The 15,320-nt window shown below is 38.7% G+C and overlaps 1 protein-coding gene and 1 non-coding gene across 3 annotated transcripts; one reads left to right on the top strand and one right to left on the bottom strand.

The window, feature by feature from the left end:
- Positions 1-3,559: 3,559 nt before the first annotated feature.
- Positions 3,560-5,545, bottom strand: LOC106363510. 2 transcript variants are annotated; one of them, XM_022708877.2, is made up of 7 exons: positions 5,385-5,545; positions 5,124-5,302; positions 4,949-5,035; positions 4,677-4,859; positions 4,542-4,606; positions 4,268-4,434; positions 3,560-4,165 (listed from the first exon to the last, which is right to left on the bottom strand). In XM_022708877.2, exons 3-7 carry the CDS (start codon positions 5,009-5,011, stop codon positions 3,807-3,809), a joined length of 837 nt encoding a protein of 278 aa, XP_022564598.2. In that variant the 5' UTR covers positions 5,012-5,035; positions 5,124-5,302; positions 5,385-5,545; the 3' UTR covers positions 3,560-3,806. The 2 variants fall into 2 exon arrangements, with proteins under 2 accessions (XP_022564598.2, XP_022564599.2); XM_022708878.2 differs by having other exon boundaries at positions 5,124-5,539.
- Positions 5,546-14,135: 8,590 nt separating this feature from the next.
- LOC125592059 lies at positions 14,136-14,242 on the top strand. Its single transcript, XR_007327909.1, has one exon. It is a non-coding gene; the product is annotated as a small nucleolar RNA R71 (small nucleolar RNA).
- Positions 14,243-15,320: the final 1,078 nt, after the last annotated feature.

Genomic DNA, 15,320 nt, shown 5'->3' with positions numbered 1-15,320 from the left:
TTAAAAACAAACAAACAAACAAACAATGACATAAACATATCATCATCTTTCCCAAATATATGCAGTTGCTTATTTGTTTTTTTTTTTTTTGTCATCTAATATTTTATTATTCAAACATAACTTAACACCTTAACAAAGGATTACAGACCTTGAACACACAAACTAAAACCCAGAAAGTGAAAACACAAGCCGGCGATTAAAAAAAACACTAATCCTAACCCGGTGGCTGATAGATAATCAACCTCAGAGCCAAAATGATAATACACAAAAGCCTTAACTACCTTAAATGAGATTCAGAACTAGTCAAAAAGAGACAGCATCAGCCCGTTAGCTTACAATTAACCGTTGCTGTGTACAAGTTTTTCTACGTGTTTATGCTTTATTGACATCGTTTAAAATCAAACCAACTTGCCATTGATCTTTGAAGGGGACCACCACGCGCCAATCCTCCACTGTCTCCTCTAGATCCAGCTATGACTCGCCACTCGACTCTGAAAAGGCTCACCTTGCACTTTCTACACGCTTCCACTCCATTGACTCCCTCCAGATCTAACCGAGACTTGCCATTAGACTCTGAACAAGCTCACCACGCTCTTCTACACGCCCCTACACCAGAGCAGACCAAAACAAGCAGCACCTAACACGATCGAACTCAACACAGCCGATCACTATAAACCAACCACCATATATCACAGATCTGATGAGATCAGGTTCTATGGTGTCCGATCTGAAACTTCCGGCTTCAAATCCGAATCCATCTAGGCAAAAAAAGAGACTAAAACAAGCAATAAAAGACATTCATCTTCTCACGGTAGCAGCGGCAAGCCGCCGCCGGCTGGAAAAGATGGATAGACAACGATGCCTTCTTCTTTTTTCCTCGCTCCCAACTTTTTTTTTTCTAAAATTTAGAGTTTTGATGCAGTTGCTTATTTGTAAATCCTTTTTTTAGTCGTTTTTATTTAATTATTATGTATATTAATCAACCCAAATCGAAAATCAAATATATATTACAAACTTGATTCGAACAAAATATTTTAAATCAAACTGTTACATTACTAGTTTCACTATTCTATTTCCACCGGTACAAAACAGCTTCAGAATCTTTAGAAAATCAACTATCATATGTTATTATGTACGTGTTCTTGATATATGATAATCATAGCAAAGGTTATCTTGAGATTATGAATTGTATATGGATTTATGGTAAACATTTTAAGGGAGAATTGTAGGCATGGGCATAATATCCGTAACCCGAAATCCGAACCGAACCCGAACCAAAAAACCCGATCCGTATCCAGTCCGAAATGTAAAAAATATCTGAATGGGTCTTGTAAAGTGGTATAAAACATATCCGAACCCGAAGTGTTATTAACCGAACCCGAACGGGTAAACCGAAAAAACCGAAAAATCTGAAAAAATATCTGAATAAACCGATCCGAATGTCCAAAATAATATACAATATAATTATATGAAACATGAATATATACTTCAAATATTCAATTTCATATTTATTTTGATATATTATCTAACAATAAGTATTTAAAATTTAAATAACTACCTTAAATACTTAATTATATATAAATAAATATATATTTCTTATGTTTTACTTTTAAATTTTAGATTTTATTTCGGGTATATCCAAACCGATCTGATATAACCTGAATCCGAATGATATATGATTACTTTATGGGTTCTATGATGTGATACAAAACCGATCTGAACCCGATGTGTTATATCCGAACCCGACTCGTACTTGCAAATTTACTAGAATGAGACCTAGGAGGTGTAATAAAAGAGAACCGAAATCCGAAAAACCCGATCCGAACGCCAACGGGTACCCGAACGCCCAGGCCTGGAGAATTGTTTGGTAAACTTGTTTAATGCGTAGTTTGTTGTAAAAAAAATGTCATACAATCATAATGCTCTTTTTAAACACGGCAAATTATACAAGTCAACTCTCTAAATGTTTCTTTGGTCATATACGTACAACTCATAATACACTGAAATATCTGAACTTCGCTTTAGATTATAACATCGGCACTGGTTTAGATCACTATTTGAATGTTTGACAAGAAGAAAAGTGTAAACAAATATGAAAAAGAGAGAGGTAACTTGTTGAGAAGACAAGTAGTTGTGCAACTTCAATCACGGAAGAGACTGACAAAGGCAACAAAATGTTGAGGTCAAAGACTTTTGTCACTTTCCCTCTAAGGCAGAAATCTTGTGGGTCTTTTTAAAAGCTTCCTCTTCGTCGGTGACATTAAAATTTTAAGATCTAAGAGTTTATCATCACTTCGACACCATCCATGTGTGATGTGTCTAATGCTATATGTACTGCTAATTCAACTACACCATGTGTGATGTGGCTTATGCCATTATTCCCTGCTTACTCTATACCTCACTAATCTAATTTTGATTGGGTCCTAAAAATCCAACTTCAATTTTGTTATAGACCGAATGGTCCAATTTTATTTTTATTTTTTTTATTCTAACATCATCTCCAATGGTTCACTTTATTTTCACTATAAAATAAAATGCAAAATAGAGTCATGAACCAAAAACAAACAATTTGCTATATATACAGAGTAAACCCATTTTTATTATTTATTATAAAGTGAAAAATAAAATATTATTGGAACACTTTTTTTTTTTGAACACTTTTATTCTATATTCTATTTTAGTGTAAAAAATAGAATGAAGTTAGAGATGCCTTGTATGGTTTGTTAAACCTTGCATCACCTCAAACTATATGTTTATGAAAGTAAACCTAATGATTTAAGAACTTTGCTTCTAAAACACTTTTCATAAATCCGAAGTTGAGATATTTCTGCACTTTTAAAACTTTGGTTGTAGTTCTGTAAACCTAAAATATTTTTTTCTAAACTGCAATATATTTTTTTGTGAACATACATAACTAAACATTAAAGTCAGAAAAATACTTTTATATCGGGAAAAAATATAGGAATCTACTATTTCTAGGAAAGCATATTCGTAATGGCCAAGAAAGATAGAGTATTATACTAGTATCTTTCGCGTCAAGCAACCTGATGGTACCAATTGAACTAACGCAATGTGGTTATCTAACTATCACTTTCGTCTAAAGTACTGAGACAAAACCTAATATTTTAATAATGAGATCGAGAGATTCCAGAAGATAGTCAAGCTTTGCTAGCGAGTCATACTTCTCAGGTTCTCGTACATCAGCTTACGAAATGTGTAAGTAAAACAAACGTTAGAATAAGTTTGTGTAAAAAAAAAAAAAAAAAAAATCTGTGATAGAAGTTATATAATCCAAAAGCAACTGAAGAATGATACAATAATAATAAAAGAAACATATCGAAGTTTGGTTGGCGCCAGCCAAAACATAAATATTATTCAGTAACATGCTAACATGTGATATAAAATCCATAGATAAACAAACACACAAAGTTGCTTTACTTAACAAACGTATTAACACAACTCTAAAAGACACCATTTGATGAGGTCACAACACAAGCAGAGACTGAGAGACTTATGTTATCCAGCAACAAGAGCTACACTACAGTATCAATCTTCAAAATTAATTACTCTCAGGGAGAAAGCTAGGTTTGTTCTATGTATATGAACCTAAACACACATCTTATCTTTTTTTTTTTCTGTGCCAACACAACATATCTTAAAACAGTTTCTCAACAGGTACAGTTTGGTTTTCAAGTTTTTCATCTCCTGACCTAAATGGAGCGCTAAGATTCTCATGAGAAGAGCAGTAAAACTAAGTAAAATGCAAAATCATAAAAGCAGTTTTGTATGTTTTACATTGTAACGATTTAATCCTCTTCTTCTTCTTCTTCTTCTTCGTCGTAGTATTCTTCTTCTTCTTTCTTCTTCTCCCTCTTCTTGAGAACGACATGGCACAAAACAAACTCACTATCTGCAACACTTGGTGGTAGACTAATCTCTTTTATGAACCATTCTTCCACTGGAGGTTCTTCTTCGTCAGGCAAGAAAACGTCATTACATTCTTCTTCCCGCTCAACGAGAGTAAACCTACGTTTGATAGCGACACAGTTCTCCTCTTCATCGAACACAGCAGTATCTTCACGGAACCGTGTCCAGAGACTTCGAGGGTCTTGTTGTCCCGTAGATTTCCAGCAATAGTAATACCAATGTGTTTCTTCTGGATAGCCTGAAAGATAATAGCAAAAGACAACAGAGAGAGTGTCTTCAATTAGATTCAAGAAAACGAAACCAAACCCACACACAAAAAAAGAATGTAAATTAAACTGACCAGGCAAATCACGAGGTGGTATTGAGAAGATGTCGTGACGTTCTTCAGGTATGATGCAGGCTTCTATTGGCTGTCCTAGAGCTTTTTGTTTTAAAAAGATTGCCATCTCAAGATCTGTTGGACGAAAATGTAAGCCTTCGGGTAAGAGTCTGGATCTTGGCTCCACTCTGAAACAAAACAAAGACAAAAAAGAGAGAGAATGTTTATCAATGGTGTAAGAAACAGAGGATTTGACCCAAAAAAAACGTGAAAGAGAGAGAGAGAGAATGGTGACATCTTATTGATATGAGCTTTGTTGTTGCATTCGTCCAGGAGGTGTTGCATGATCAAAGTCCTTGACTGAAGGAAGAAGACAAGACATGAGCGCACACACAAACCTAAGAATCATTGAAAGAAAAGAAATATTTACGTGTGATAGTGCTGGAGATTCTGCGTTGAAGGCGTAGAGAACAAGGTCGTAAGCCTGTTTATGGAGTTTGATCTTCTTGTTCGTTGGTGAATCATCATCGGGGGATCTTGCATGGACACGTTTTCCAACAAGAGACTCTGGATTAGGAAGAGAGTTTGGAATCATCCAAGATGCATTCTTTTCCTGATAAAAAAAGTAAACAGAGAAGGAAAGTTAAAGAGGGCAGAGACTCAGAGTTATCAACTTCCCCTGACTCGGATTAAAGTTCTTACAGAGTGATCAATCTTATGCGCAACAGAGATGTGAGTTTCTTGATCGATGTTCCACTCGTTCATCAGCTTTTGTATGATATGAGACTTCTGAAGAAGAACAACACGAGCACACTAACAATCTCACGAACAGAATGGAATAATAGAAGAAGAATACGAAGAGTGAGGAAAGCGTTACGTGTGATGTTCCCGAGGATTCTGATTTGGAAGCAAGGAGGGCAGAGTGATAAGCTTTTCTCTGGAGCTGTTCGAGTTTCTGTTTCTTGAACTCGGGCTCGTGTGCTCTATCAAACCCAGTAAGTGATCTTTCAGGCAGTGATCTCTTCTTTACTGGGAAGCGAATCGTTCCATCTTCCGCTTCACAAGGAGTAGTAACAGAATCAAGATTACTGGTGGAGAGAAAAAAAGAAAAGCAGCAGAGGTGTTTGGACATACGTACCGGCGGGAGGATTTGGGTCTAAATCGTTCTTGTCTGCTATTTGAGAGAGAGAGAGAGAATCAGTGGAACAGATGAATCGTGAGAGATGAAGCTAAACTTCGAACAAACTCGGGCGCAAGAACGTGTTGACTGTTGAAGTGAGGTTAAGTTAAATGAGAGAAGAGGGTTGAAGATTTTGTGGAATAATTGTATTTATACTTCGCTAGAGGGACTTCATTCAACTACAAAATAAACAATAATCTAATAAAATATCTCTTGCATCAAACAGCCTGACGTTACCATTTGAACTAGCGCATATTTTTGCTATCCAACATCGCGATTAACTCGGGTTCTTAATTTGAAGTTTTTAACTCGTGATTTGACACAATTTTTTTTTTTTACACTTTTCGCCTAAGAGTCGACTCTTAGAACATGTTTATTGCAGGTCTCTTAGATTGTTAGGTTGAGGTTCTTAGCGTAATATAAGATACGGTCTCTTAGCTTTTAACTAAAAAACTAAGAGACGTCTCTTAGTTTTTTAGTTAAAAGCTAAGAGACCGTATCTTATATTACGCTAAGAACCCAACCTAAAAGACCGGCAATAAACATGTCCCTTATTTAAGAGACAGTTCTTAGCTTTTCACGAAGAAAATCTAAGAAAAGAACCTCACCCTAAGAGCACCTTTATCCTAAAACTCCATAAGAGGACTTTTAATATTTAAGGAGTAAAGGTGTTTAAGAGATTAAGATAAGAACTTTGACACTTTTATGTATCCATTGCAAGACTCTTATTTTGGGTTCTTAAAAAATAAATTAATATTTTTGTATTTTAAATTTTTTTATTAAATAAAACATTAAAAATATTACATTTTAAACATGGATTTGTAAATAAAAACATGAAAACAAAGATTATTAAAATAACGATAATTATTCGAAAAAAGCATCCGAGATCAGTTGTTGTCGTCACCATGTCCAAATCTACGCCATATATGTTCGACCAAATCATCTTTTAGTTGTTGATGCATTTGCCTATTTCGAATTCTTGAACGAGCGTCCATCATATTTGTGATGTTTGAAGGGATATCTGTAGAATACGTGTAATCAACATGTGAATTCCCGTGGTCTTCTCTGTGTTGGAACTCTGAAACATCAACTAGACTGTATCCGTCTCGTTCATCTTCAACTATCATATTATGGAGTATGATACATGCTCTCATAATCTTCCAAATTTTGACTTTATCCCAAAACAGCGCCGGATTTTTAATAATCGCAAAGCGCGCTTGCAAGACTCCAAAAGCACGCTCGACATCTTTTCGGATGGCTTCTTGCCGTTGAGCAAATATAACTGCCTTCGGCCCTTGTGGCATAGAAATAGATTGGATAAAAGTTGCCCATTTCGGATATATACCATCGGTGAGATAGTAAGCCATATGGAACTCTCTTCCATTGACATAGTAAGTGACATTCGGGGCTTTACCGTTTATTATGTCATCAAAAACGGGAGAACGGTCAATAACATTGATATCATTTAATGTACCTGGAGGTCAAAAAAATGCATGTCATATCCAGAGATCGTATGAAGCGACCGCCTCTAAAATGATTGTTGGTTTACCCGAACCACGAGAATATTGCCCTTTCCAAGCGGTAGGACAATTCTTCCACCCCCAGTGCATACAATCGATGCTTCCTATCATCCCGGGAAACCCACGACGCTCTCCCACATCAAGTAGACGTTGAAGATCAGCCGGTGTTGGACTTCTTAAGTACTCATCCCCGAACAAATATATTATACCTTCCACAAACTGTTCCACGCATAACCGAGCTGTTGTTTCACCCAGCCGGAGGTATTCGTCGACCATATCAGCTGCAGAACCATACGCTAAGACACGAATGACTGTGGTACACTTTTGAATAGGAGAGAGACTATTCCTTCCAAGACCATCTTTCTTTTCCCGGAAGTATTGCACTTCGTTGGAGATTCGATCAACAATGTGCATGAACAGTAGCTTGTTCATTCTAAAACGTCGTCGGAAGAAATTTTCAGGATACGTTGGAGTATCACTGAAATAATCATTCCATAAACGAAAATGCCCTTCTTCACGGTGTCTTTCGATATAAGCTCGTTTTTTTATTTTTTTTCTTCGTTCTTCTTGATCACTTTGAATGGTAAACTCTTGAAAGGTTTGATTAAAATGTTGATCAAAGGCTTCATCAAATGTATCATCAAAATCTTCATGTAAATTTTTTTCAGAAGAAGAAGCCATTTTTTGTGATTAAAGAGGTTTATAAACTAGTGATAAAAGAGAGAAAATAGAAAGAAGAAGAATTTAGTATAAATAAAATTGAGTTTGAGAAAATAGAGAAAAGAAGAGTTTAAACGATGTTGCTTTGGTTTGGAGATAGAAGAGATTTCAAAGAGTTGGGTTAGAGAGTGATATAGTGAGATGAATGCTATCGAGAGAGAAAGATGAGTTGATGAGAGTGATATAGAGAGTTGTTGCTTTCGTAACTCTCGTTGCTTTGTGATTAAAGATGAGATGATGAGTTTGTTTGGTTTACGTAGAGAGATATATAGAGATAGCAAGTCACATGATGCAAGATAACAAAACACATAAAACAAAAGTACAATTATAGAAGTCACATGATGCAAGAGAAGTCACATGATGCAAGAGTACAAAGATGCAAGAGTACAAACACACAAGAGTACATGATCCGTGACACAAAGCGTTAACACTACAAGACACACCAACAGACTGACCTTGTCCGACACTACAAGACACTCAACAGACTGATCCGTCACGAGACACTCACTTTCTTCCCTTCCTCTTGTTACCATCACCCTTAGAGGATTGTCCTTTCTCTTGCTTGATTCCCGACTTCAACACCTTGAACTTCTCCTCTCTCAGCTTCATCTCTTCCTCCTGCATCCTTTCAAGCATCCTTCTAATCCCAGGTTCAATGTCATCTTCTGATTCCTCCACCCTAATGAAGTATCCCATATTACTCATGTATTCTTCGCGTGATAACTCCACAATATCTTCTTCTTCTTCATCTGATATATCCACCACTTCGACTGGATCTTCTTGTGGGAGAGGCCCAACATCATCATCTCTATCTTCTTCTGAGAGTGGCGGTATGATTCCTCTTGCTGAGAGGCCACAAACAATCCGCTTTCTTGGTTCCATTTGTGGCTGTGTGTCACTTGATCCCCTGAAAAGCATCACAGAACGTATTAGAACACATGTATTACATGAGCATCGTTGACAGTAGAACACAAAATTACTTATATTACAAACAACTTAAGCAAACAAGCAAACTACAAACAAACAAGCAAGCCACTTCTAAAAGATTACATTGGTAAGATATCTTTAATGAGTTTCTCCTTAAGCGCCACTTCTAAATCAGTAAGCGGCTCTGTTTTTCCAAGGAGTTTTGATGTTAGGAGTTTTCAAGGCTCCTAAGACAAATGTTGTAGTATAGTGATTGTCGAACCAGTTCTGAGGGATATCAAAGCACTGAGAATGCAAGTACTCACTTAATCTAAGCGCAACCAATGATTTAGATGGGTTTTAAGCTATGACTAAAACTAGAAAACAATAACAGAATGATATTTTCTTGACTAAGGGAAAAGAGAACTCATGGGAATAGGGATTAGACCTTGGGTGATCAAGTATCGAACTAAGGATGGCAAATGATCAATCAAACTATTAACCTTAAGCCTAGACACAATTCTAAGCAAGCTCTATGTCTAGATTAATGCTCATTTGCTAACATATCTCAAACATCAAATGTCTTTGGTTGAATAATATGAAAGCAATCATTACTAACAAGTCTATTAGCTATCTTAGCATCTTTAACAACAAATGTCTTTGGCAAAGTATACTAAAAGCCTAGGAGAGTTGTCTCAGGCATTTCATCAAACACCTTTCGGGTGGGAAATGCCTATTGATCAACTTTTGAGTGGCCAACTCAGAAGATGCATTAGAAATACTCTACTAGCAAGGAACAAGAATGATCTACACTAAAACATCATAGAACTAACCTAATCACCCTTAATCTCCCTAACTCATGAATTCAAAAGGTGATTACTCACTAATCTCCATGATTCCTCTTAAACCCATATTGGATTTCAGATTAATCATGTAGAGAAATAGATAAGAAATCAACAATAACACAAGAACATAACAATCAAAATCCAAGAGATGAACTTCTCAAGAGAGTTTTTGTGTATTTCTCCAATGATCAAAGATAGTCTGCCTGGTGGCTACAAAAGATGTTTAAAACATAGATTTTAGAAATGTAAAACGTCCAAAATAAATTGCAAAAAGGTCCTTGAGAAGTCATGATTTTCGGCAGCAAAATAACGCGGAGCGACTGTGAGAGACAAGGCTTCACTTCTTAGATTTAGGTTAGGTCAAGAGAGATGAATGAGAATCGTGGGCTGAATCCCGTAAATAAACTTGAAGAATGAATATGATTTTATTGATGAGTTGAAAGATGATGAATACAAAGGAATGTATCTTGAGATGATTACTAAAGAATACGTAATGCTTTTAATCTAGTACAAAAGTTGATATATGGAAAAGAGATGGCTTGTCTTTTATCTTCTCCGTCTTTATATAGTCTAGGTTTCGTTGGCAGCTCTTCAACTGTTCTCCGAGATATTCGGCTTCAATTACGGAACTCGCTTTAGGCTCCTCTTGACCGAGTCTCTTAAGGTGTTAGCTCACTTTCTGTCGTGACCTCTGCTATGATGTCTCCCAGGTCCAGTCGTCAGCTCGGCTTTCAGCTCCCTTTGTTATGATGGGCTTATCGCAACCCACATGCTAGCTCACGCTTATCGGTACCTCACCTGAGGGTCATATTCGGGTCCAACAGCGACTTGCAGGTGTCGCTCCGGAAGGTCGCTTCAGGGCCGATTTTTGGTGTCTCCGGGCGAGAGGTCCCGAGCGACTTTGGTGTGTCGCTCCAACGGGTCGCTCTGGATCGGGAGCGACCTTGATAGGTCGCTCCAGGGTCATCTAAGACTGTTCGGAGTGACGAGAACGCGAGCGACTTCATGGCGTCGCTTTAGGAGGTCGCTCCGAGAGGGGTGTGAGATGCGAGCGACCTCGGCGCGTCGCTCTGGGCAAGTCGCTTCACGGGGTGAGTATGGCGAGCGACTTCACGGGGTCGCTCCAGCTAGGTCGCTCTGAGAGGTGCTTTGGAGCGACCTCATGACGTCGCTGCGGAACCTCGCTCCCCTGCTCTGCTCGTCCAATGATCACATATTTCACCTCCTTTGAGCTCTAAATGCATCCAAATAGCCCCAAGAACTCCATGTGGCACTCCAACACCTGATAGAGACTCATGTATGCAAAATGTAACCTAAACATGACTAAATCCTAGTCTATATGATCTAAATGCACATGGATGAATGGATAAGATAATGGAAATATGCAAGATATCAACTCCCCCAAACTTGTTCTTTTACTTGTGCACAAGTGAACTTTCTAGAACTCATATGGAGAGAGGTTTGAAGGTGGGAGCTCATAGCCAAAAGAAACACAACTAGTACTCGATTCAACATCCAATCCAGCATGAGCACACTCTCTTATTACACTCTAGCTTCTCTAGGCCTATCTCAACTCTTTTTGCCCTTACACTCATCATCAAGCATCCACACATTCAAATCAGCCAACTCTCACATTCATTAAGCACAAAACATCAGGTGAATTCTTGCAAATGGTCAGTTGGTCCAAGTCATTTGGTTGGGTGAGAGAAGGCTTTTATTCAAGTGATTCAAGAGGTTCAAAACATAAAATCTTTAAGGTGGTTTACTCTCGAAACAAATAGCCTTGACATTGCACATAATATATCTAAGAAAGGGATCAACTCATGCATACAATGCTCAATCTCCATTGTTCTACCCTTTTCCCAAACATACAATTACACAATCATTCTCAAATGTCAAACCCAACTCACATCTCTCACCAAAAGATCCTAAGAATATTAACTCCTTCTCCTTGAAATCTACAAGGGATTTTTCACAACCTCAAAACATTACTTAGCTCCTAACAACTTTGCTAGCCCCCTTTTTCTTTTATTTTCATATTTTATGTTTTTTTTTTTTTTTTTTTTAAATGGGAGCCAAGACTTTTCATAACTTGAGCTAGAGGTTTTTCTACTTATCCCAGTAAGACAATTCACTTAAACACAAAGAGTCATTTCTTTTCCTTTTTCATTGCTCCCAAATCATAATCACAACTCTCACCCCCACCTATAGCTAGACAATAGAGTGCCCAATCTAGCAAAAATGAAGATCAAGCATTGTCGTTCCCGATACTCTCAACATTATGCACATGTAAGACTTTCCGAAGAAGGCCTCACTCATCAAACAATGAAAGCTTAAAAGAAGGGAAAGGTTTTGGGAGTGGTCTACCACTAGAGTTTGTCAAAATAAGATTGGCATAAAGGATGTGACAACTCAAGTGTGTATAGCCATGACTCAGTACGCAAGGGACCATGAGCAAGAAGCATTAAGTTCGTTCAGTTCAAATAAGGTTGTAGTTGGCTTCAAATACTGAGTTTCAGCAATCAACAAGTTTCAGGAAGAGTCTTCAAGGCTCGAAGCATACAAGTGTTTTTGAGAGGTGCATAAGCTATTCAGGTGCAAAGTAATGTTCTTTACAAGGCATTTCAAATCATTACTCTCAATGCAAGTAAATGCAACCTATATGCTCTAGACTCTCCTAGAAATGCCAATGATGCAAACTAAATGAATTTTTTTTTTATGCAAATATATATATGTATAATGCAATGCATGAGACTCAAAATCATCAAAGCAAACGTGATCAAATACTTGGTACCTCCCCCAAACTTAAATGACACAGTCTCTGTGTTGTCAAGGAGAGAGAGATACCCAAAAAGAGAAAACTAATATGCAAAAAAAGAAATGGTATATACAAGGGAAAGTAGTGGGTTACCTTCTATGGGGAATGAGTAGAGGGAGATGCTCCCTCCTCGTCGTCCTCAGGTGGTAACTCTTCAAGGTGCTCATCAGCAAGAGTGCCCATCTCTTCAATGTAGAAGGCTTGCCCGAACACAGTTGGTTTCTTCATTTTCTCCTTGATGTCAAAGTGGAGAACATGCCCTTTACCCAAATGGAGATCAATCGTGCCCGCTTTCACCTTAACAATTGCTCCTGCTGTAGCTAAGAATGGCCTTCCAAGAATCAATGGGTCTTGAGCCTCCTCACCCATCTCAAGCACCACAAAATCTGTAGGTATCTCATACCTTCCAATCTTCACAGGTAGGTCCTCTAAGATGCCCACATGGTACTTCACTGAACGATCAGCTAAAACCAGAGAGAGTTTACACTTTTTGTACTGAGTGAATCCAAGCTTCTTTGCGACAGACAAAGGCATCACGCTGACACTAGCTCCCAAATCGCAGAGACATTTTTCAAATACCATAGGTCCAAGAGCACAAGGTAGTGTGAAGCATCCTGGATCCTCTAACTTCTCCGGAACGTCAAGCCTTTGGATGATGGCACTGCACTCATGGGTAAGAATCATCATGCTTTCCATTTCCTTTTTCTTTGCAGCTACAACATCTTTCAGGAACTTGTTGTATTGAGGAATCAACATGAAAGCATCGATGATGGGCATTGCAACCTGAGCTTCACTCATTTGCTTGTCAAACAAAGCCTTGTACTTCTCTAGCAGCTGCCTCTTGAATCTACCAGGGAATGGTAGTTTGGGTTCATAGGGAGGAGGAACAAAAGAATTCTCACTTGCTGGAGCAAGAACTTCACCATCTTTCACTGTTTTCTTCTCTTCTCCCACCTTTCCTTTACCTTTGGCTTCCACAATCTTCTCCAAGATTTCATCATTGATTTTCTCATCAACAATCACCACTTCATCATCTAAGTTGATGGCCACTTCCTCACCTAGTTTCTCAGCATCCCTGGTGAGGGTTGTAGGAGGTAACTGCTTACCACTCCTAAGGGTGATAGCTTTGGCCTCCTTGGGGTTTTGGTCAGATTTTCCAGGTAGAGATCCTTGCTGGCGAGTCTGGTGAGTGTTCATGGAAGCAAACTGATTCTCTAAATTCTTGACTGTAGAAGCAAGATGTGAGAACTTGTTGTTGAGCTCATTGTAGCTCCCATCAATCTTGGAATGAAGGTTCTTCAACTCATAACCAACATGCTTCTCACTTCTAGTCCGAGACTCCAAGATTTGTTTCAGGAGGGTGTCAGTGCTGCTCTCTTGAGGAGCAGAGGAACCAGATGAGGGGTTTTGCTGAGGTTGATAGCTGCCTTGCTGGTTGTTTCGAGGTGGATAACCACTCTGTTGGTTGCTGGGATAGGATTTCTGTTGGTAGTTGTTGTACTGAAAGTTGGGCTCTTTTTTGTACCAGCTACCATTGTTGTTGATGAAACACAGCTCTTCCTGACCTTCCAAACCCTCAACCTCATGGACAACAGGTGGTGTCTCTTGGCTTGGGTTACCAACAAAGTGCAGCTGCTCTTGTGTGGCTTTATCAGCAAGGAGGATGTCTATCTTATCCTGTAGAGCTTTCAACTCCTTCCTCGTCTGCTTATCATCTGTTCGACTACTTCTATCATGGTCTCCACTGTAGACTGCATCACTCTTAACCATGTTGTCAACCAGCTCCTCTGCATCTTCATCAGTTCTCCCCAAGAAGAACCCATTGCTAGCTGTATCCAGTATGGCCTTGTACTTAGGAAGAGCACCACGGTAGAATGTGCTCAGCAAGCTCTCCTTAGAGAAACCATGGTGTGGGCATTGAGCTTGGTAGCCCTTGAATCTCTCCCAGGCTTCACTGAAGCCTTCCAAGTTCTTCTGTTGGAAACTGGAGATCTCATTTCTCAGCTTAGCAGTTCTTGAGGATGAGAAGAATTTCTCCAAGAATGCTCTCTTGCACTCATCCCAAGTAGTGATAGAGTCGCTGGGTAGAGACTTCTCCCACTGACGTGCCTTATCCCCCAAAGAGAAAGGGAATAACTTCAGCTTTAAGGCATCCTCGGACACACCATTGGTTTTTGACAACCCACAGTAGCTGTCGAACCTGTCCAAGTGATCGAATGGGTCCTCTAAAGCCAAGCCATGATATTTGTTGTTCTCGATCACGTTGAGGAGTCCTGACTTGACCTCAAAGTTGTTGGCTGCTACAGCCGGTGCTCGGATTCCTAGTCTATGACCAAGAATGTTGGGCCGGTCATAAGTACCAATGGGTCGAGCTGCCCGCGGTTGGTGTTATGCCCCTTGCGGTGGATCTGCCATATCAATATCCAATCTCTGCAAGTGGGCTTGTTGTTCTTCTTCTCTTCTAGCTCTAGCACACTCCCTCTCGAAAGCTCTGATGTCTGCTACTATTGGAACTAGGTTTGATGGACCCCTGCTTCTCAAGTTCATACACCTGAAAGTTAAAGGTAGGTGAAGAAGAAGAATCAGTAACAAAAGAAAATTAAAATGACTTAGTCTCAAGTAAGTGACTAAATCTCAATGTTCAATCTACTCAGAATTTGGCAACGGCGCCAATTTGATGTTAGGAGTTTTCAAGGCTCCTAAGACAAATGTTGTAGTATAGTGATTGTCGAACCAGTTCTGAGGGATATCAAAGCACTGAGAATGCAAGTATTCACTTAATCTAAGTGCAACCAATGATTTAGATGGGTTTTAAGCTACGACTAAAACTAGAAAGCAATAACAGAATGATACTTTCTTGACTAAGAGAAAAGAGAACTCATGGGAATAGGGATTAGACCTTGGGTGATCAAGTATCGAACTAAGGATGGCAAATGATCAATCAAACTATCAACCTTAAGCCTAGACACAATTCTAAGCAAGCTCTATGTCTAGATGAATGTTCATTTGCTAACATATCTCAAACATCAAATGTCTTTGGTTGAATAATATGAAATCAATCATTACTAACAAGTCTATTAGCTAT

The sequence above is a fragment of the Brassica napus genome, chromosome C8 (assembly GCF_020379485.1).
Source record: "Brassica napus cultivar Da-Ae chromosome C8, Da-Ae, whole genome shotgun sequence".
Lineage (NCBI taxonomy): Eukaryota > Viridiplantae > Streptophyta > Magnoliopsida > Brassicales > Brassicaceae > Brassica > Brassica napus.
The sequence above is the reverse complement of the archived record's forward strand: the minus strand, read 5'-3'. Positions and strand labels throughout refer to the sequence as shown.